Source organism: Cygnus olor, chromosome 15, assembly GCF_009769625.2.
Source record: "Cygnus olor isolate bCygOlo1 chromosome 15, bCygOlo1.pri.v2, whole genome shotgun sequence".
NCBI lineage: Eukaryota > Metazoa > Chordata > Aves > Anseriformes > Anatidae > Cygnus > Cygnus olor.
The window spans coordinates 10,061,563-10,085,022 of NC_049183.1; the positions used below are offsets into that span (position 1 = coordinate 10,061,563).

The following is a 23,460-nucleotide window of genomic DNA, read 5'->3' on the forward strand; positions in this document are numbered from 1 at the left end:
AGCCAGAGCCAATCATCGCGCCGATCCGCGGCGAGAAGCCAATGGGAGAGAAGGAAAGGCTGGCCCGGGTTAACGTGGGCCCGCCCCGGCAGGCGCCGGCGAAGGGGGAGGAGGTGGGTCGGGCAGGATAGGGCCGGACAGTGCGGGGGGCTGAGGGGGGCGCGGCGGTGCTGGTCCTTTTGGGTGCTCTCCGCGGCTGAGGCGGGGCTGGGCGCGGGGAGATAAGCCGCGGCTCCGGGTGTGAGGAAAGCCGTGGCTCCCGGGGAGCGCCCCCCGGCTCGGCAGCCCCTGCGGGGCGCTGAGGGAGTAGCCCGTGAGGCGGGGCGGGGCGCGGACCCCCGGCTCCCCTCAGCAGCGTTGCTCCCAGGGAGGCTCCGCGTTGGGCAGGGGGTGGCTTCGGCGGCCTCCTGCCCTGCGAGAGGCGGGGAGCTGGGTCTGGGGGCTACTGAGAAAAAAGCAACGTGTGCCCGCTTCTCGCAGGCCAGCGCCCCCGGGCAGCGCCTCCTCAGCCTCTCAGGAGCTCCGCGGGTTCGAAGGCGCTGCCGGTGCCTCCTGCTCCGGGTGCTTTCGGTTCTCATCCGCCCTCAGCAGCCTGTCCTTTGGCGTTGCCCCTCAGGACTAGGAAAGGGTTTATTCTTAGCTCTGCCCTAATAGGGCTGAGGACGAGGAAGGTGTTTGTGACCATCAGGGCCATGAGCACCACACGGCAGCGCGGGACCCAGCAGGGCCTGCTGCCACCCCGTGTGGTCCAGCCGAAGCTTGTTGCCACTTGGGAATCCACTTTTCTTCTCCAAGTTTGTGCTCCAGCTTCTAGAGGTCGTCACCCAGCCCTGGGAGAGATGCAAGTAATGCCATGCTGCGTCTCGCTGCTTTAAACAGCCTCTTCTCTTGGCTCATCTGTATTAACGCAGTTGCAACCACTAGACGTTTCTGAAACTGATTGCCTTCTGTGAGTCACAAAATGTCAACACCTGTGCTTTAATGTGCTCAATGTAAAGGCTGACTCTTAGGAAGAGGGAGGGGGTACTCACGCATGATTTCATTGTTGTACAATTAAAGAGTACATCTTTTGGGAAAGGAAGTGTGGTACCTCAACTTCTAATTGAACCTATTTCATAAACAAGGTACAGGACCAGATGTACCAATTAGTGTAAAGAGTTGTGTCAGATCCTGTGTATTGTAATTAGTCATGACACTAGAGGCCTGGTTGCACGTTGTTAGAAGGTTTCTGTAGAAGAAATGCTTTCAATTTTTCTGAAGCTAAGGGAACCATTTTTCTATTTATGTGTAGGAAGGAACTGAGTCAAGTACGATTTGAGAAATGAATGTTAATGTCAAGCATGCGTATTCTTGGTGCCTGTGGAATTTAAGGGAGAGGAGAGGCCTCCCGTTTTCCATTTGAAAACCCAGAAAGGGTTACAGATGAAATGTCTACCTTTCCAAAGATATCTTCTACATGAATCACTTCATGAAGTACATTTGTGAAGACTTGAACACACATTTCTTCTAAAAAGAATGTGATGCTTATCAATAACATACTTATAATGTCTTTCACAATTTTAATATCTCTTCATAAAAACAAACATTCTAGATTCCATCTTTTCAATAACCTTATTCTTCATTTAAGGTTTCTCAGTTTATGAAACCAAACGTGTTACAAAGATGAAGAATTTAATCATATGGAAACGAAAGAGCCTTTGCAGCCATAGCTCTCTGAAAAATAAATTTGAAAATGCTCATGCTCAAATATCTAAAAACTCAGTCATATTCTTATAATTAAACTGGCTTTATAAAGAAAAAACTTAGTTCAAGTTGTTTGTCAGCTTGATTTTTTTCTTACCTGTCAAGAGAAGTTATCTTCTCTTTGCATATAGATTAGTATGTGAGCATCTTAAAGATATGCACAAAAATGCAGCCAACCACCTTTTATGTGCTCTGTAAGTAGTTCGCTTTCTGTGTTTGGGAGTGGATGGAAAAACTGCTGTTCCGCCCTCTGTCTGAGCCAGAATAGACACTTCTCCAGCCCTCTACTTGATTTGCAGCTTTTATCTGGCCTCACCTGGTGATTAGAAGGTTACCATCTGCCCTCACAGCAGCCTGTCCTCTACCACTTTGTGAGCCACAGGAAGCTAGAAGGTTGGAAACCACCTTGCTTTAAATTTCTTGTGTCTTTCGTGGTCATGATCATTGACATGATGAGTTCAGGGAGTTGTTTATAGATGTGCTTATCAAGCAGATCTTCAAACCAAACAGATACTCAAACTGTGTATTTTGATGGATATTTGAAAATTGCATTTAGGATAAAGTTGTAAATACAATGTGGAGGAGCAAAGCGTGGACCATTGACAGCAGGTTGTGAAGCTCTGGAGTTAGTGTGCATAATAAGGCTGAAATTTGAACCTGAAGTATCTCCAAATTAATGGCAGACAGCGTCTTTCAAATAGACATAAAGAATAATAAAGGCTTAGTTAAAAAGAGGTAACTGGTAGAAGTATTTTTGTATTGGGATCATAGAATTGAATCTGGTTGAGAACAATAAAGGTAATCATCACTTTAGAAGGCAGAGGTTCCCTGGAGCTAGCTGTTTTCACGGGATAGATTATACCAAACATATTTCACTTAATTCCTAGATATGTGGAAAAAGTCAGCATCTTAAAAATTGTTGGCTGAAGATCTGTTTGATATATTACAGAACTATATTAAAGTATCTCTGTTACTTGGAAATACTTTAAGTGCTGTATTGCCCTATACCAGTTAGTTTCAGGATTTTGTTTACATGTGGTCTCTCCTAGTAGGAAAATGTTTAAACTGTTAAAAAGTGTTTCAATGGTTTTATGGCTTCTGTTCATATCTCACTTGTTTATTAGTTAAAAGTACTGCTTCCATGCTTGTTAGCTATTAACATTTAAAAATGCAAAAACAAAACTATATTTGTTTTGAAAGAAATACTCATCTAAGTGTATGCTGCATTTGACATTCATAGCTATGGAATACGTCGGGTTATGAATTGAGTCACTTCATTCCTACACAGCTTCATAATTCTAAAACTACGTAGCTAGCAAGAAAGATCTAAAATTTATGCAATTACTTTAACCTCTACACAAGCATTAGTGTTTGCAATAGCAGATTTTAATGTGCACCAGTTCAGAAAAGATTCTTTTAAATTTCTGTCTACTTGTTCTATTGATTTGTAAGCATTGATTATATTTAGAAATGTCACTGACTTCTTAATATTTTGTACCTATTCAGTTTTGTGCTCGGTGTCTTATAACTCAATAAAATGTGTTGCTAATTTTAGAAGAAAAAGTGAGGATGGGGGAGTTTTCCTATAAGAGTCCATCCCTACACCTCTGAAACAAGCCAATTTCCTATATCATTTTACTTCAGAAAATTATTTCACCAACCATTGTAATTCTTTTTTGTAACTCAAGGAAGAATAGATTCGTACAATTTGGAAGATGAAGTTTGTTTTGGGAATTCAACCAAATGCGCTGGCATACTCCATGACTACGTTAGGTGCAGGAATGATGAACAGTATCTTTAATTTCTACTACGTTAAGCTTTTCCTAAACCGATACAAAATTTCAGAAGTAGCGTTTCATCAAGCACAGGTATTGTACAATGGAATATTTTGATTACCATTGTGTATTATGTGTCTGTGTTATAACAAATTTTTTTGTCTCTTTTTTTAAGAATTTCTTTTGAATGCATTGCAAATAGTTATACGGTACATTAACTTTAAATTTAGTTAATTTATACACAAGTTAAAATACACATAAAACCCATTTGTTACAGTCTTAAGACTAAAAGACTCCAAACTTTAATTGCTGGAAAGATTTTCACCTTTGATATTTTCACTTAATGTTTTAAACTAATCTTGCACCTCAGCTCCATAGATATCTTTGACTTTAGTGCTTTCCTTTGGGGTGTTCAGGTACATAAATACTGCCCTTATTCTGCAAGTCATTATCCAGGTGTGCAACTCTTGTTGTAAATAGACTCCTGAATATAATGGGCCAGCTCATGTCATGAATTATTTGCTGTGAGAGTTTGCAAGATATATCCCAGGTATAAAAGTGTTTGAAGGAGTGAAGTCTAAGAGGCGCAGGTTCACTTGTCGTTTACACCTGCCTACTTACTCATTTTGATTTCTTTCAGAATTAATGTGAAACTCTAAATACCTTTAAGAATTTGGTCCCAAGTCTGTTTTTGACCTTTCATCTTTTTTTATTCTTTTAATAGCGATTCATGTTAAATAAATACTGTGATTGTTATTTCTGGGTTTGTGTAACCTCCGCAGGAAAATCACACTAATGATAAATTCTGTTCTGTTTCTTGCTTGTTTGCCACAGGTTGTATTTATGATATGGAATGCCATTAACGATCCTCTTTTTGGATATATCCAAGATAACTCCAAATTCGCATGCTGCTCAAGACGCCAGTTTTCAATTCTATATGGAGCTCCTTTATACGCGTTAGCCTTTTTGCTTCCTTGGTTTCCTTGGAAACATTATGAAGAAGGTGACTGGCTAAGTGGTCTTCACCTTATTGTTGCATTATGTGCTTTTGATGGTTTGCTTACTTTTGTGCTTCTAGCGCAGTGCGCACTCTTTGCAGAAATATCAACAAGACATGAAAGTAGGCTTCAGCTTATTAAATACAACCAAGTAGCAACATTAATCGGATCTACGAGCATTCTCTTTTGTGGTCTAATATCAGATAATATGGAAAATTTTGCCAGTTTTCAGGCTTTTGCTGTTTTGGTTGCAGCATTAGCAACAGCTTGTATGTGTTACACAGGCAAATATAGTACTAGTCAGTATGAGCAGAGAGAAGTTCTTATGGAGAATGCTAATCTAGAAAATGGTGATAGAGTTCTTTCCTGGTCCTCTGTAATTTCGTTGACCAAACAGATTATGACAGAGAAAAACTTTTTATTTTTTGTAACTATGAACTTCTTCCAAGTCTTTCACCTAGCATTCTGCAACAATTTTATGATGATCTTTGCGGATGATCTCATTCCTAAGGATGTCCTTTCTTCCTCAATAAGAAGTGTCATGTACGGAGCAGGTTTTATTTGTCCTCAGGTAGGCAGTATCACTTTTGTATTTCAAAATATGAAAATATGGTGTTTCAGTAGTTCTTACTAGATTAAGGTATCTATTTACAGTGTTTGTTGAAAAAGTGGTGTCTCCAGTGTAAATGATTGGCCATACCAAGAAACAAATCTAGCTCACCAATGCCCTAAAAGAAGAAAATACCTGTAGGTATGGAAGGCTTACCGGATGTAAGGCTAGGGTAGTGAGAAAGGACAAGCAGGCAGACTGGTAGAAAACCATTTTACAAGAATGTGAAATGTGAATATGCAAGGAATGAATGTTTTGTGGCCTACAGGATTTGTAATACCCAAGCATAAAGGAATGAAAAGCATAGTCAAGATAAAAAGTTCTTAAAAGCAAAATCTATATAATTCTTAATTATTTTGTCATTGTTTTTGATTTGTAATACATGATGAAAGAATAATCTCTTCTTCAGGAAGTTTCTGAGATAAACTGCACAAAACACTGGAAAAATTAATTAGGTATTAAAAGCATTGTTGAAAGATATGAAAGCAAACAAAACTCTAAATGGCTGGTTTTGGAGAATAATACGTTCCCATCTATTTTGTTGTTTACTGTCTTGGTCAGCTACATTTACTTGGTATGGAGAAAGATTTCAAGACCCCAGACAGAGATGGAGGGAGGAGTAACAGACTGTAAAAGAAAGGAGAACCCAAACCAGTAATGTGTGAGAGCATGAAAACCAGCAAAAATATGTCCCACTGAATGTAAACATACTCGTTTTTCAGTAGGTAGAATCTAAAAGAGGATAGCATGGAAGTGCACGTGGAATTCACAGTTCAAAGTCAGTTATATTTTTTGGCTTTTGCATATATAACAGAAGTGACTTTTTTTTCCTCCCCCAGATCCTAACCATACCTTTTCTATTCCATAACACTTAAATATAAATCATTTCAACTTTTATCCTTGCCACAAGTTTTATAGTTTCTTTTTCTATAACTCAGCTAGGCTATGAACTTTGGAAATAAATCTGAAACTACAGAAGTTAGGAAAGCTTGCATACACTTACACTCAATATATAGCAGTCACCACTGGTGATACAATCAGCATGACAGTGTGAAACGAACAATCTTTCAGAAAATGCATTTCTCTCTGGTCCCCAGAGACTCTTTGTCTAGGAGGTCACTGAACTGTAGAGAGTTTGCTGTGACCTTATTTTTCTCAGGTTTTGTCCCTTTGAGCTCAAGATATAATAAGAGAATTCTCTGGTGGCAATGTCCTGAACTTCACTTACTGGAAAAGCACCCAGCCCGTGTAAAATAAAGCCCCTTCTTATGAACCGTGCTTTGACGGTCTGTGCTCAAACAGACTGCAGCTTCTGTCTCAGGTTCCTTTTAGTAGTGGCTGCAAAGAATAAAATCTGCCTACAAGGGAAACTTTGTTGCTGAAACAAAGGCAAATTTAAATGTAAAGCATCATTAAGTTAGCATTTATTCTTAAAATACGCTGTCCTAAAAATATGCAGGTAATAAGGAATTTTATAAATCATAAGTGCTTCCTGAGACGGGGTTATTTCTCAATTACAGGGAGACAAGGTCATGTTTTTTACAATAGCATCCACTAAATAACATCTTACAATTTCTAGTATAAGCCCATTTATGAAAAAAATGAAAATAGCCTTGAGCGAGGAGTATGTTTAGTTTCTTACAATCAGATTTTGTTGCTATACCAACTTTCTAGATTTGTTTTACCTCTTTGATCATTGGTTTAAATAGAAGTCTTGTTCTTGGAAATAGTATTTGCCATAGTAATTTTTGTCTCATCATAGCATCCTGGTTTTATTCATTGTGTTAAAGTATTCAAATATGAGAACAAATATATAAGGAGATTTCCTTCTTGTTCTTCATCTGAATATTACACAGTTCGAGAAAGACAACTGATCAGCAGTTAAAATTCAAGAGGCAAGATGCTTGGTTTACAGTTAACGTGCTGCAAATTTAATTATTTGAAGAGTATCAAACAAAGGTCATGACCATTAAATAATAGTGAGGCAACGTGGGAAATAGGATTTTCCTCAGAATGTAACAGTTCTTATCTGGCTAGTTTTGAGTGAAAGGAAACCATTCTTACCCGGTAGATACAGCATAGAATGATCCAGTAAATATTTTCTTTGTTGAATTTTTATATTTTAATTTGGTTTGTACGTTTTAAAAAGCTTTTTCTTCTTTACTGGGTAGTAATGATTTATTTGTGTCTGTTCTGTGCTTTATAGCTCTCCTACTGCTGAAATACTATGCTACGTCTTTTCCTCATATATGTGTATATGTTGTCTTTTCAGTGCCTTGTTCTTCTCAGTCACGCTTCATTGAAGAAGTTTGGTTATTACAGAATCATCTTGTTTTCCTTTTACTTTGAAGGAGTAGCTGCTGCTGTCATGTTTTTTCTAGGACCAGAACATTATTATCTCTTGGCATTTTATCTCACAGCAAACATGTAAGCAAGTATATTTCCTTTTTCATAGACACAAATTATTCTAACAGAGTGGACAGTTGTTTCTAATAGCCTGAAGATTTTTCCACTGCTTTTATGGTTTTCTTTCTGTTCTGTTTCACTCGTCAGAAAACTCAAAACTCTGCTTACAACTTCTTTCAGCTTTCATTTTAGTATGCTTCAGCTTTTAATTTCTGCTTTAAAAAAAAAAGGCTTAGAAATGATCAGTGACTATGGTTTGCAGCCAAATGCCTCCTGCCATATGTATGTTTTAACATGAGACAAGTTCAGATTCAAGGTAAGCAGAACCTCTTGTTGACTACAAAGATTTTAGTAGAGGAACTCTTCAGTGCATGTTTGCTAGGGAAGCCTTGGACCACATTTTGTAGTGCATGAACACTTGTGTATTGCACTGCAAAATAAGTACCAGTAAGTCAGGTGTCCATTAGGTAACCAATACTAGGTTGCATTTTCAGTAGTAATGGGGAAGTATGATGCCAGGAAGTAATTCTTTAATTGAGGAAGCACATTATAACATTTGCAAAAACTTATTTAGAAATAAAGACCTGTTTGTATCAGAATATTGTTGCAGCAGTTCATTTTTCTTTTTTTTTTTTTTTTTTATTTCATTGCTTTATTTCTGCGTGTTCCTACTTTCCTTTTCTACCTTTGTTTTCTTTTTTTTTTTTTTCCTATTTTCATTCTCATTTTCAGTATTTCAGTCATGGGCTACTGTAACACTGAATTGTGTGACCAATAAATTGCATTTCATTACTTGCACACTTTAAATGATGAAGATATATTTGGATTTCCACAGGAAAACCTTAAAAGGTGCCTAAAGACTTTAAAGTGGTAATTGTTCAAAGCCTCTCATTCGTAAAAGCTAATCACAGCCAAAATTTAACAAAATGTTGAAGTCCTGATACTTGAATTTATGGTTTCAGTTAGCAGTTTAAGAGTCAGATTTGTGTGTGTGTATATTTAAATGCATATATGCATGCAAAATGTGAATACATACATAGGAATGCATATAAAATCTTTTTACTTTTCTGATTCTTCCACTTTGAAATTTGTCTTGCATGTGGTCTTTCCAGTCCTTTCCATGTCCATGTCAGATTTCAAGAGAAAATTTTGAGTTTTTTTGTTCCTATAAGGTGATTTTTTTTCTTCATGTCACTTTAAATGACATTTACTGATAATATCAAGCAAGTATTTGTGACTCTTTCCACCAGTGTCCAGGAAAAAAGAAAAAAAAAAAAGTTAGGTCTGCATATCAATTTCTAATTCTCAATTAAGAACAGACCTACCAATGCTTTCAGAACTTCTGTTTAAACATACATCACCATGTTTTAATGAACATCTCAGTTTTGTGTGTTTGCAGAAATGTCAGTGTAGTTGGATGCACGTGCTAGAATTAGGCATCAGTTACCATTTTTATTTTGAAAATGTATTTTAAAAAGAATCTTAATTATTTTGTCTTTCTTTAGGGTAATTGTACAAGCTTCATTTAGTTTGTTCAATTTGCCCTTGGCAGATATTGTTGATGCAGATTTAGTAAAGCACAAGCGGAGGTATGTCATTCTTAACTGTTTTTCTTGAAATACGCTGTAATTTCTGATGTTACTCTTTAGTAAGTTAGATTATGTCAAGGGCAGGCTGTAAGTGATCTTGGGTGCTCGACATAGAAGTACTTTTTGTAAGAACAACATAGCACAAGTAAAGATAAGAACTTTAATGAAGTTTCCTGCCATTACTTCAGCAGAGCACTTTGAACGGCTTATTAGGTAATTTCTAGTTTTAATTGGACTATCATATAAGCCAAGTTCTCCAGGTGGCTTTTTTTTTTTTCAATGTTTGTTAATGTCAGCTTAAATTGAATTATTTTGTAACCCTATGCATCTATTGTCACCTTTCTAACGTGAAAAAGGAGTTTAGAAAGTTTTACCTATGCTACTTAAAGTGCAAACTTCAAAGTCTAAGTGGTTGCTGTTATCTCTCTGAAATAAAAAGTGATAAAACCAGCTGTGAGCTAGCATATGACAACTCATGGATCTTTTGGATTTTTATCAAAGTGCAAGCAACTTCCTGTTGGTTACACCAATGTTTGTATTAGTGCAGATTCAATCTTGGTCAAAGGGTATTACAGGACTTCACCCTCAAAGGTGAGAACTATTGCTTTCACGGAGAAAAAAAATCCTTTTATGGCTTCATGTGTGTAATCTTACGTTGTAATTAATTTTCCATGCATTGTTCAGTCTAGCTTGGCTTCAATAATTACTCAGTGTGCAAAAGTTGAACTTGTGTGCAAGTCATTTCAGAACTGGGGTCAAGCTGTATATAGCCCAGAGGTGTTTTTTTTTTGTCTTTAATTTTCAAAGAAAATGAGATTTCATTATGATGGCTGATCTGTTTGCAATCAGTATGTGTAAAATATAAAGCTAGCTATTGTGAGTTAACATTTGCATATTAACAGGATTTAAAGAATCATTATTGTAATTGATTCTACATACTAATAACATGGTGTTGTGTGTTTGGTTTTATTTTCTGAAATATTTTAGATCACCACTTTCCTCTATGGTTTTTGGTACCAATGCTTTATTTACCAAGCCTGCTCAATCTTTGGCTCCAATGCTTGTGGTTACCATACTAAATCAATTTGGATATGAGAACTTGAATAATGAAGTTGCTCAGCCAGATCCAAGGTGAGTTCAGAAAGGATGCTTTAAATCACAGAACTTAGAGTGAAATAATCCTGTCATTCAGACAGTAAATGGAAAACTAATCTACCATTAGTTTGCATCAACTGTGCTTCAAAAATATGAGCACTTTAAACATATTTTTCATTTGTTTTCTTTTTATGTATAGGAATAAAATGTTTTCTAGATTTTTTTAAAAGGAATAAATCCTTTATTAAACAATACATTTAAGCACACCTACCTAGTTTTGGGGAAAAAAAGGATACATTTCAGTATTTGTCCATCTCCCTTTTCATTATGAAAAAATAAAAAGAACAGTTTGAGGTCACCTACTACTTCTTATTAAGATAGATGTAATCCTGGCTTCTGTGTTTTGTTTATCTCACAAGCCGATTTCCTTAAATATATAATCCTAATAGGTTTGCTTTTAAGATATATTTTCTATTTGAGAGAAAGCAGTGTAATCACTGGAGGGAGGAGAATTTACCTCAAATAGGAGTATCATTTTGGCTTCTATACTACTTACCATTCTAATGCTAATGATTTCATTGCATTCCCTGGAGACCTTAATATACAGCATAAAGCTGTGGTTGCTAGTTAACACATTGGAAATGCATGGGCTTTAAAAGTAAATAAATAAATTAACAGGGAGTCAGTACACTAAAAAGGTCAGGCTGTTTATTTATGTCCAACAAAAGGAAGTAACAACGTACAGAATTATTGAAGTCAGCACTAAAAAGCAAAAATTAGTCCGATTAGGATTTGTTTGAAAGAACAACATGGATATCCTAAGTACTACATAGCTCCTCTACTCAATTCTGATTAGAAAGCTTAAAAAATGCATAGAAGATAATTATTCTGTACCAACTTTTGTGGAGATAGCTCTTGAAGGAAAAAAGACTGGTTATGTGTTACCTAAGGCTAAGAGAATATTTTGTATTTGAGGAAATTTGTAAAAAAAAAAAAAAAAAAAAAAGGAAAAATACAACATAAAAGTGCAACAGGGAGTCTTCAGAAAAGCATCTTGACATAAGCAAAGAAGGCTTATGTCTGAGGGATTTGATTTTAATGCATTCTGTGGATAGTCAGACAGTGAGATGATGTGATAAGGACATGAACCTCATTATAATGTCAAATAAGATGAGTGATTTTTGCAGAAGAGTGGTAGGTTGAACTGGATGTTGAATTACGAGAAAGCTTGAATATATTCATCTTGATGACTCAGAGAAATTCAGATTTGAAGCAAGAAAACTTCAGATCTGTTCCCTTTTAACCAGACAAACGATCCCTTTGTGGATGGATTTTAAATCACAGTAGTTCTATTTTTTTTTCCAATAAGTAGACTCTGAACTATAGCAACAATAAATTTATTGGATATAGAGTTGAAATACTTTGAATACTCAGTCCCTAAAACCTGTATTTGAAATTGAGTTGTGTTGAAATTGATTTATGTTGATTTATTTTACTAGTGCAAGGAACAGCTTAAAGGTACAAAGCTGAGATCAGTTAATCAAAAAACACCCGAAATATTCTGCGTATATACCTCGCCCACCCCCTCAAAAAGAATGTCTTAAATACAAAAGAGTCTGCACACATTCTGTATATATGTGTGTTCATGTGCACATCAGATGTGAACTCCAAATTTGACCATCAGAGTCTGATCTTAGTCATTTGACATTTCTTCCAGCTAGCTGACAAATCCAGCAGCCTCGCTGGAGAAGAAATAATGAAAATCAGATATTAAAAAAAATAGTAATTTCTGGATTGATCAATAAGTGCTTTCTTTGTGAATGGAGTACAGTGTGCATGTTCACAAAGACCAGACTACTGAAGATTGTTTCTCGGGAGTCACTTTGCCCATGGCGATGTACTCTGACCATTGACTGAGCTAAAATTACTTATACATATTCAAACCCTATCAACTGATCTCTGATTTCAGCCATACATAGGCAGCATATGCACACTTGTCTCAGGGCAGAGTTGTTATCTGAAACAGAAACTGAAAACAGGAACAGAAACTGAATACAGGAGATCACTTCAAACATGCTCAAAGTGTTAACAATAAATAACACGCAAATTACATATAACGGAGTGTTATGACCCATGCCAGTACAGTCTCAGCTATGTCCTTCCTTCTCCAATGCTGGCAATATCTAGTAAGTGCTCTAAAAAGCCTTTACTTTATTAGATAGTAGTAGTAGTGAATTGTGAAGATAGCACAGAGAATCCTTATTCTGCATTACTAAAATGTTTGGGCCCTGAATAAATGTGTCTTAAGAGTTTCCAGCATGTTATTCACCAAGAAAAGAAAGAAGATGCAAAAACCATAAACTAGTCAGCAAAATTTGCTGAATTCTAAATTATTCATTTTTTCTTTAACTGAAAATTAAAGCATAACAAAAAAAGTACCAGTACTTAGCTATAGTGAAAATGTTAGTGTGTTACAGTTACAGGTGGGCAGTGCCTTCTTACATACAGATACTGTCTATTGCATTAGTTTTGTTCTACAGATTCTCTCAAAAAGTGGAAGAATCTCAGTAAGATGTATGGGATTCGCTGTGGGTTTTGGTTGGTTGGTTTGATTTGCGTGTGGTGGTGGTGTTTTTTTTGGTTTTTTTTTTGTCTTTTGTATGTTTTGAATGCTAATGTTCTGTGGAATGAACATAGAAAAGTAATGTCCAGGTGCCTTCCTTTTCTTTCCTATCAGGCTCTTAAGTCTGAACGTTGGCTTTTGTATTCTCAGCAACTTTCCAAGTTTTTGCTGGAGCAGGCTGCCTAGCAAGGTGGTTGATGCCCCATGCCTGTCACTGTTCAAGAGGCATTTGGATAATGCCCTTAATTATATGCTTCAACTTTTGGTTAGTCCTGAAGTGGTCAGGCAGTTGACTTGATCTTTGTTTGTCCCTTCCAACAGAACTGTTCTGTTCTGTTCTATGAAACTTTTTCCAGCAATGAGTGTACACTTGACAAATTATGGGAGTAAGCTTTTTCTGCTTGTTCACTCTTATTTTTGTTTGATACTGTCATTTCATTTTCTCATTTATTGATACATTGCTTATGCAAGACCACATGGAATGCTGGAGCTCACAAACTTTCTGGATGACTTCAACTTGCATACATAAAAAAAAGGTTCTTACCTTATGGCAGAAGGGCGTGTCTCCCATACTTCATTTGTTTTATATATTTTGAAATCATTTTGTTAGCGTACTCCCTTCAGAAGTGGGCTTCACAAATATTCTGTCTTTGGTGCTCATCTTGCACTGTATCAGAAAGAAACTGTCAATCAAAAGCTATCTGCTGAGCAAATCATGTCTTCTGATTCTATGCCTCTGGCAAAAAGTCTATAAGATGGCACTACCTTACCTATACCTCATCATTCCAGTAGTTACGTTTTGATTTTTCAGCTACATGATACTATCTATGACTCTTTTATATTCTCCATGATCATGGTATTTCATTATTGTTTCAGTAGAGTTAATAAAGCTCTATTAGAATACCAGCCAACTGTAAATTGCCAATTTTTAAGCTTGTCTGGTTTTTGTTGCCATCGTGATATTGAACAGTCTGCACACACACATTCTCAGCCTGTGTAAGGACGACATTCCTGACTAGCTTATTAGGGCATCTGGCATGCTCTGAGTCAAATTCTTATCCCTGGAGATCTTCTGAGACAATAGTTTGTCATCATCTTGGTGGCTTCAGTTACAGTTGTATTCTGCAGGGCATCCAAGCCGGTAAGACAGTGAAACAGTTTTATATGGAGAGTGAAGGCCTAGAAGAAAAGAAGCTTTAGTCTCCTTTCTCTTTTCATCTGGAGCACCTCCAGATTGATGGTTGAGATTAATCAAAAATGATAAAATGCTTATCACTGGACGGTGATCCCTGTACTGTAATAAACCAGGCATACGGAAGATTGTTCTACTTTTCTTCTGTAATGAAACCTTTGAACTGACCTTTAGCATCACCAAATTCTTACTTACCATTACCAGTATTTACTTCTGCCCCAATGGTAGTATCTTCTTAGCCATCAGTATGTCTTCTTCCTTAGGAGAAATCCACTTCTATCTCATTTTTCCCTCTCATTTTGTAACTCTAAAGTGTGACTTTTCTGCTATGAACTGTGTATTTCTCTTCCAGAAGTGTTCTTGCCATTCGGTATAACCTCTATCACACATGTAGTTGGCTGATATATAATACACAATTCTCTGTGTGTTACACATGATTCCATATACGCTATACATTAATATACTTATTATACCACATTCTTAGGGAATGGGGTAGCTACACATAAGTTAAGCATTTTGTAGTGGAAGATACCTTAAGAAGTATTTTTAATGTGATAGCTTAACATTTGAGCAATAGTTTTCAGAATAGAGTGGTCCTGTTTTTTTTGTTTGTTTGTTTTTGATCCATCATGGTAATAACATGTTACCTGTCCCATATGGCTTGATATTTTAAATTACTATCATTTATTTTATATTTTGCTATGGAAAAGATACCTAGTTTAAAAACTCCCTCTTCTGGAGAGTTGCTGCAACTGCAATTAACTTCTCTTAAAAGCGTGCTTTTCAAATTCATTCTTCAGAATTAAGTTACTTGACAGTAACTCTTCATTATGTAATGGAGGCATTGTGAACTGTTGATGCATTTGTACTGAATTGCTGGACTACATCACGTTCTATTCAGACAGATATTAGGGAGGTCTAGGGGAAGATGGTATGTTTTATTCCTTCATGTGTAAGAAATGACAGTAGACTTGGAAGTTTCTGATAACTGGTTCAGCTAATTATTATGATGAAATCTGAGCACTGCTCTTGATTTATCCTGGTCCCTTAATGAAATATTTTCCCATTCATTGTTCTCTGTACCATAGATACTTTTCATAAGTTGAGGTTTTACAACACAAAAATAGGCATTATTATTTTCTTAAACCAATATTGCTTCACTCAAACCAAATCAGGATTGCATCAGTGAAAGTCAGTAATTTGGCAGGTGTTCTTTCACATTTGTCCTTCTTTTTATATAAATGTGGAAGAATTAGTACTGAGAACTGCAATCCTCTTTAGTGTGCAGAACAGCCAAAGTACAAACCCCAACATGCTGTTAACTGCATCTTAGTCCTGTCTGCAACTGCAGATAGGTAAGATAGGTAAGTAGTTTGTCTATGGCATCTCTGCTGACACTGCTCCTACAGTTAACTATTGGCGGTTGTGATGGTGGTGTGCATGATGTGGGCCCTTGTTTGCTTGTAGGTGGACTGAAAAGGCAAGTGAATACAGGCCAGTAAATAACATGTAAATGGTTTACTGTTGCTACCAATAAACACTGGCTATGGACCAGTGACCTGCTAGTGAATAGCTTCCATTTATTAAATGCAATTGTCTGAGCGATAAACTCACTTGAAAGCCTATGTTTTTTTGTTTTCTTATGTAGCATTAATATGTACAGGATTCAAGATAAATTGTGATTGGGATGGGGGGGTGTACATGTACGCACTAGGTTATGTTCGAGATTGTGAGCATTTTTCTGTTAAATACAGTGAGACATGAATTGATTCTTTTGTGATATAAAGAGACTCTTAGATTCCATTCAAAAGCTTACTCAAGTTTATGAGAGTTTTTTCACAGATTTCAGGGTTTTTTGGATCATGTCTGTAGCTGTTCTGTGAGTCTCCCATCTCACCCCTGAATGCTAATTAAAAATAGATAATAAATTGTCTCTTGGAGAGAAAATTCATTTAGGGACTGTTTCTTAGCTTGAGTTGACTTTCCTAATATTTAAGTAATTAGAATCCAATAATTAACAGAATGCCAGTAGATAACGATTCTAGCTACTAGACGAATACCAAAATGTATAATTTGAGATGTCAGAAACTGTGCTGTTCAAAGAAGGAGTTTTTTAACTCTCATGTTCTCCTTTCTGATTCATAGTTGTTGATGCTTTTATTCCTTAAGAAGATTTAGATCAGGAAATACTATTCATCCACAAGAATAAATAAGCATCTGAGTGTTAATTTCACAAGTATTATTTTAGTAGTTTATATAATCTTTTAATCCCTTCTTTTAAAACAATAGATTAAATTAAATTAGTCTTCGTATATCAAGCAGCCTATTTATTACACAGTATAGTGAGTTTTGTGCATTAATCGTGACTCCCACCTAGCCCTCAGCAACTATAGTAGTATACTGTGGATAGCTAGTAGTTCAGATTTTAACTTAAATAAAATAATTTCATGTTAAAATGTTTGCTTCCAGTACTGCTTTTCTTTATCTTCCAGATCTTTCAGTCTCACTAAACCTTTTCAGATGCTCTGTTCTATAATTGAATTATATTGCTTTAAATTAATTTATATATTAAATAATACAGATGTGTAGTAAAGTAGTTATCTCATTTCCTCCTGGCTATTATGAGAGGAGTAAACAACGTAAAATCTGAATGTAGCATCAGAAAATATAACTGAATACATCTCAGTGATACCTGAGATAATAATTCCTTTATTTAGAATTTATTGTACCCAGTAATGTGCATGTGTATATAAGGTGAATGCTTAAAAAATAATTTGCTATAAAATGACCATGAAATTATCTTCTTCATCTTGAAATCTGTATTTTCATCTTTTTCACCAGTTTGTTTTTAGGTCTTCATGATGTCATGTTCTATTTGATCTGTATGGTTCCGCTTTGCATTGCAGTCGTGCAGATCCTGACGTGGACTCGCTTTTCAATCCAGAATAGTCATTTAACAGCTGTACGTTAAATATGTAACAGGTGGTCATTAAAACTGCTGAACTGGACTTGACATGTTTTAAATGTGAAAAAGCAAAATTGCTTTAAATGGACTGCTAGACCAAATACTATTTGAGCCATTTCAATACACTGTGTTCTTCAGTATAGTAGAATATAACACAGATCACATTCAGCCTTAATTCTGAGTCCCTGTACAGAGGATTTTTTGAGTTCAGCTATTTGAATGTGATGTGTTTTATCCATAATTACTTATTAAAGTAATTTCTGGTATATACTGGTCACCGTTTATCTCCTTTGAAGACTGGATATGGCAGATCAGGTAAAGGAATCCCTGGAATTCAACAATAGCGTATGTTCTTAAGCTTACTGAAAGATGGTGGATTAATTCTGCCATATCTGATAAAATATCAGATCTCTAGGGATAGTCCAGAAAAGCCCAGATAGACATCCCTCAGGGATGGCAGGGAGATGAGGAGAAAAATGTAGATGGTGTCTACCAGACCATTAACAAGACAAATCTGCCAGCTGCTACAGGAAGCACCAAGAATAATTAACTACCCTGTAAAAGTCTATGCAAAACTAAATAAGAAGATTAAAATGGTGTTCAATGAAGTATTGCAGGTTATGGGAAAAGCTCCATACTTCCTCACTGGCTTTCCAAGTATCTCTAGTTGGTGGTAGGTAGATGCAGTTTTCTGGCTTTTTGAATGGGAAAATTGTTTTGAGGTACTGTATTGTTAGTAGCTGATACAAAATGTCATTTCATTCTCGTAAGAAAGACATCAGCATATGGTTGTAGTAGTGTTGAATTAGTTGGACAAATGTAAGGACACATATTAAACTGCTTGGTAATTTTGCTGTGCTCACAGTTGAAATTAATTTCTGATTAATCCAGTTAAATTTCTGACTTATCCTTACCAAAATCTTTTCAGCTTTTAAATGGATCCTGTGATTTTTATAAAATAAAGTTTTTGATACAGTTTCAGAAACATTGAATCCTCTCTTTATTTCACACATGTTGTAATGATAAGATACATTAGCATGTTTTTAGTACTCCTTTTAATAGATACTCTTTTTCCTCCAATATATCTGGCATTAGAAAATCTATGTGGGCAACAATGTTTTTCAAATTGTGTAAGGATAGATAGCTTAAGTATAATCTAACCCCGCCTCATTTTCATTCTGTTTTCCTTGGTCAAATATAATTTTAGAATCACCTTTCTTACAGAGCGCCAGTCAGTTGAGAGTACAAGAAGATGAATTGCATGTATCAAGATTTTAAGGTGCTAAATCAGCTCATTTATCATGATAGGAATCTTGGAAACAAAAGGAGTGTAAGAATTTACTGTGCTTCTCGTTGGGCAATAGCCTCATTTAATGAGAAGGTTTGAGATCTGAAATACTAATCTTGAAAAAATAATATTTTATGCCTCAGTTTTTACATTCACAGAGTAGAAAAAAATGTTTCCTTGCTTTTACAAAGTGTTTTCAAAGCAATGAGTGAAAAAGTGTAAAACCATCTTTCAAATATTTAGAATTCCAAGTGAACCTTTTGATACAAATGTGAAGGTTTATGTTAAAATGTAAGAAGGTGGAAATGTGATGACATTTTTTTTTTACCTTTTTTTTATCTGTGTTGTCAGAAATACCATTATTTATTTGCTTAGTACACCCTAATAGCATTATGCTCATATACAATTGTCAGTTGTATTTACATATCCAAATAGAGTACTTGCAAAAATACCAGGACAGATACGGACTTTGTGTTTAAATTCTGAATTTTAAAAGATATGCTGTGTTCTATGTATGCATTTTCTGTGTAAAAGGCAGAAGGAGAAAAGGCTGAAGGAGAAAAATCTGAAGGAATTTAGGTTAATGTGATATTTAATTCAGTATACGAAACTGTTTTCTCCCTGATTTTTCCTTTTAAAATGTTAATAAATAACTTACAATAGTTTTAATTTTCTTTAGAGTTTACATATTTTCTAATTTTCATATGCTCATCCAATCCCCATATAATACACATTTTCTGATAGGTGAATATGTTGTTGCATAAATAGAGTTTCTTAGATGACTGTGTTTATTAATTTCTTCTAATACAGCATTGTTAGTTACAGTGAATAGTTAACAACTGGGAAAGCATGGTGCTACCTGATAGGAAAACTAATAAGATGTCAAACTGATTAGGAAAACTAGTAAGTGTCAAAATCATACTAAGAATTCATTGAAATGGCCAGATTTTTTTTTCATTCTTTCTTTCATTTTTTTTCATTTTTTTTCCTGGAAGTTTTTTGATAAAGCTAGTATATTAATTGCTGAAATAAAAAGGATTAAGGGGTGATACGACTGAAGGCACACCTTGAATAGCCTCTAAACTTCTATATGTTTAGAATTAAGATAGGAAAAGTAAATAGTCAAAGATTTCTAAGTGAGACTGCCTTAAAATATGAGGGATTAATTGTGTAGAGTAACCTATTTGAGAAAACAAATCCTAGAAGCACAATACAAATAACTGAATAGGTAAAATGTTAATAATTCTGCAAATTACTAGAATTTTGTATTCTGTCTGCCCTATTTCTCTTGATATAAGGGCAGGAAAAAGAAAGCATCTTTCATCATACCAGCAGTCAATCTAAAAGAGAACTGGAAAACTGGCTTAAATTCAGGTGGTAGTCTAACTTACAAAAAGTAGTGACAGGAGGTTGACAGTATTTTATGATTGACATTGCTTGTTCTCCATTTCTCTGACATTCATTAAACTTTGTTATCCTTTGCTAAACCTACATGATTGGTTTTGGCTGTGACTCAAGTAAAGGATGATCAAATTCAAAAGTTCAGTGTCTTGTAACAGCTGGTTTGTCTGCTTTCTCTCCTTATTAGCTCATAGTATGTGAGCTTGAAATCCCACTGCTGGAAAAATGCCACAATTTACTCTTGATAATTTAAGAATGTCTAAAATAGCCTCATAACTGATAAGGAGGATTTAAGTGTGTATAATATAAAATAGGAAATGTTTTGATAACTTCAGGGAATGAGAATTCCATTACTTCATAGAATTTCTGTATAAATTCTGAGAATTTGGACCTTAATACACTGAATGAATTTTATTTATTGAAAATCAATAGATAAGTGTCTACTAGATTTAAAACAATATTATCTAATAGTAAGAAATTTAGTATAATTATATATAGTTATAATATGTGGTTAGTGATAAACTGAAAACAGATGGAATAAATGACGATGAAGAGTATTTAAGTAGGCAAAAATTAGATTTATACTTCGTGGTGGTTACAGGCCTGCCTCTGTCCTCATTTTGTACTAAATGACCTTCTCAGTCTCCTGCTGCGCTGATTTTGGAACTGCTCAGTAATTCATGAATATGCTCTGTTGACATGGCTAGTAGGATGTTTACATTTGAATACCGTTGTGTAGCTTAACGGTTGCTGTCAGGAAAGACGAGCAGGAAGGGAAAGGAACAGTTAAGATATGTTTCATCTCCACAAACACTTATGAGTTCTTTTTTACAGTATTACACCAGCTCAGGAAAAAGCTCAGTAATACATGCCATCAAAAGAATTCAAGCTAGTTTTGTAAATGAACATACAACCAAGACTGGTGGAGTCCAGTTGTGTCCAATCTTAAAGAGCTGGAAGGACCCAAAGATACCAAGAGGAATGTGTAGAGGAACTGGATTTCTAGGTTACCTTTGGGAGAAAGGATTTTAGATCAGGTATCTGTATTTGTTTATCTTACACCCTCTTTCTAGTAGTTGATTTCTTACTACTAATAGTAATAGAAGGGAAAGTTGTTAAATTGCTGTGCTTAATTGGGAAAATTACAGTCCTAGAATACATGAGGCTGTGCAGCCGGTCCTGTAGCTGTGTGTCCTGTTCCAGAAGACAAGGCTCCTTGTGATCACCACAAAGCAAATGCAGACTGTCTTAAAAATACTCCTTTCTAGGTAGGTATTCAAAACCTTTGAGTATGTTTTGGACCTTCTGGGCACTAGGTATTAAATAGATAATATAAATTTTCCTCCAAGAGAAAGAAGAAATACTACCTAAAAAGTTGAGGAGAAAGTAGAAAAGTTAATTTTTTTTTCCAGAAATCCTCCCCAACCATGCTAATTGCTTTGAATGATGTATGCATACACTTATATAACAAATAGTTTTCTGAGAATGCCCACCAATTGATATAGGGTACAATTCCACCAGCATATGTGCAAATAACAATATATTAAAATTATTACCTAAATGTACATGAATAGTGCATACTTTATGGCCTGTCCAGAAAAAAAATATGCTTAGTATACAAATACTGCAGCAAAATATTAATAACAAATGTAACACTGGATAGGAACTTTGAAATGCCTTATTAAAACATACCCAGGTTGTATACTAACAATGCAAAGATGAAAGCTAGTATATTTCTTATTCAGTATGCAATTCATTACCTACATTTCACATGTGATAAAATATATTGCCTTGTGAAGAACATGTAATTAACCTGAACCAATTGTATTTATTAGTTTACACATTGCAAGCAGATGTCTGTTTAAAAAGCAGCAAATGTAGCTTTTGTCGTTTTGGATTTTGATTATAAAGTTGTTTTATTCCTGAAGGGAAAAATAAGCTAATCTGTCTTTACAAACAAGAACGTACATAGAAAGCAGACTCCTGATCCCAAACCAAATAAAAAGAAATAGACTGAAAAGTGCCTTAGCCCATCTAACTACTGGAGAAAGAAAATCTTCCCAGGGAGAACTGTCTAAAGCGCTCATGTCAAGAATATTCCTGAAGGAGGTTAAACATCAGTGAAAATGAACTGAACAGAAAAATCCTCCGACGATATTTTGTTGCTCTGGTTTTGTTGATTTCTCAGGATAAGTAAGGTTGGATTTGATTAGTGCTTGAGCAGAAGATCTTCCAGGTAGAAGCTAGGGTGCCTTGGTAGTTTGGCTTCCAGTATCACTCTTACCAGGAAATGAAGGTGCTAGACTCCAGCCATTCAAATTGGATCAAAAGGAAAAATATCAACTGTTCTGTGGTCGCTAAGAAACATTTTTTGAGAGACTAGAGATACTAGCCCTGATGCCTTACTCAGCTGGAATTTCAACTAATGAGATGGGTTTTGTCTAGATTTGCTTTCAGTGCCAATTGGGTATGGTATTCCTCTCTTTCTATTACCACAAATAAACATTTTTATTAGAACATAAGTGATTACTGTGGTAAAATACCTAACCCAAACCCAGAGGAACTAAAGCTTTTGTTCTAGCAAGGGCACATGCTCCTGTGTGAAAAGCCACAAGATTTTTATACAGACTGACCTACCCCAGATTAAAATGCTTCAGTACAGATTGTTTTTTCAGCCTATCCTTCCTCTGTAGAGTATTGCATTCAGGACACTTACTGATCTACTAGCCTCCACTATACCCCAGTGCGTTCCCGAACACAGACATAGCATGCACAAGTCTCAAGTTCTTGTTCTCCTGCCTACACAATGTCTTTGTCCTCTGTATGCACATCCTACAGCTTCAGGACAATAATTGTGGATTGTAGACCTAAGAACCTTCTGTTTAGTGACCCATGCTCCTGTCACAGACCCAAGAGTGTAAGCTTTGTAAAAAACTATTAAAACGCGTTCCAGAAATTCTACATTAGCAGTAAGGTTTAGTCTGAGCCATTCCAAAATAGTTATTTACAAGAAAAATGCAATGCTCAAGGACTTAAAGCCAAATCCTCCTTTTCAAACAGCTGTACTCTTTCATCTGCAGATAGAAGTTTTGAAGGGCAAACTCTGTAAAGACCCAATTTATCTTAAGATGCCTGCATTTTGTGTTTTTTCAGGAATCTCACCACCTCCACGCCTATTGACCTTAAGGGTCTGTCTGAAGGAAAAACCTGAAGAGAGTGGAAACCCAACACAGGTCGAGGTGAAGTACCACATCCATTTTTAAGTATTTACTGTTGTAGCAGCCAAGAATTTCTGAATTTGGTGAACTAATCCCCAAAACTCTGAACTTTAGTCAAGGTAAGGAAAGGTACTAATTTCAGAGGGGTCGTCTGTATCATCAATCCAAACAACCACAGCAGTGCGTGGTCAGGCAGGCCTTCAGCAGTGTTTTTAGTCACTACCGAAGCCTCCCTGGAAAAGCTCACGCTTGCCAGGTTGTTACCGAGCCCCTTGTTATTCCTCTAAAAGACACCTCCTTAGAGGAACACAGGGAGCAGGCGGCTTCCAAGATGCCCCACTATGTTGTCATTTCAGCTCTGATGAAATGCTATAGCTGAAAATGAGAGCTTGGAGTGAGGGTGAAAAGGGAGTTGTGCCTTTTGTTCTGCTTTGTGACTGCATACACCTGTGGTGGAGAGCTGCCGGGGGGATCAAAGGCGGGACGACAGCCCGGGGGGGGGGGAGGACACCGCCCCGTCCCCTCAGCCCCTTCCCGCCACCGCCCCTCAGGCGCAT

At 36.2% G+C, this 23,460-nt stretch overlaps 1 protein-coding gene across 15 annotated transcripts; it reads left to right on the forward strand.

Annotated features, from left to right (window-relative positions):
• Positions 1 to 67: 67 nt before the first annotated feature.
• Positions 68 to 22,901, forward strand: LOC121078619 (transmembrane protein 180-like). 15 transcript variants are annotated; one of them, XR_005824669.1, is made up of 10 exons: positions 256 to 949; positions 1,946 to 2,136; positions 3,432 to 3,611; positions 4,353 to 5,087; positions 7,399 to 7,553; positions 9,038 to 9,121; positions 10,109 to 10,252; positions 20,520 to 20,722; positions 20,834 to 20,953; positions 22,839 to 22,901. XR_005824669.1 is itself a non-coding variant. In XM_040575001.1 (8 exons), exons 3-8 carry the CDS (start codon positions 3,459 to 3,461, stop codon positions 17,000 to 17,002), a joined length of 1,401 nt encoding a protein of 466 aa, XP_040430935.1. In that variant the 5' UTR covers positions 85 to 113; positions 1,946 to 2,136; positions 3,432 to 3,458; the 3' UTR covers positions 17,003 to 17,981. The 15 variants fall into 15 exon arrangements, 13 of the variants coding, with proteins under 13 accessions (XP_040430938.1, XP_040430926.1, XP_040430935.1 ...); XR_005824670.1 differs by lacking the exon at positions 20,834 to 20,953 and having other exon boundaries at positions 22,839 to 22,892; XM_040575001.1 differs by lacking the exons at positions 256 to 949; positions 20,520 to 20,722; positions 20,834 to 20,953; positions 22,839 to 22,901 and adding exons at positions 85 to 113; positions 16,873 to 17,981.
• Positions 22,902 to 23,460: the final 559 nt, after the last annotated feature.

Excerpts from the sequence above, each read along its gene's own strand:
- LOC121078619 (XM_040574992.1), top strand. The coding sequence starts at position 3,459 with ATGAAGTTTGTTTTGGGAATTCAACCAAATGCGCTGGCATACTCCATG. Across the intron at positions 5,088-7,398 it reads CAGGTTTTATTTGTCCTCAG|TGCCTTGTTCTTCTCAGTCA; the intron begins GTAGGCAGTATC and ends TTGTCTTTTCAG. Across the intron at positions 9,122-10,108 it reads TTAGTAAAGCACAAGCGGAG|ATCACCACTTTCCTCTATGG; the intron begins GTATGTCATTCT and ends GAAATATTTTAG.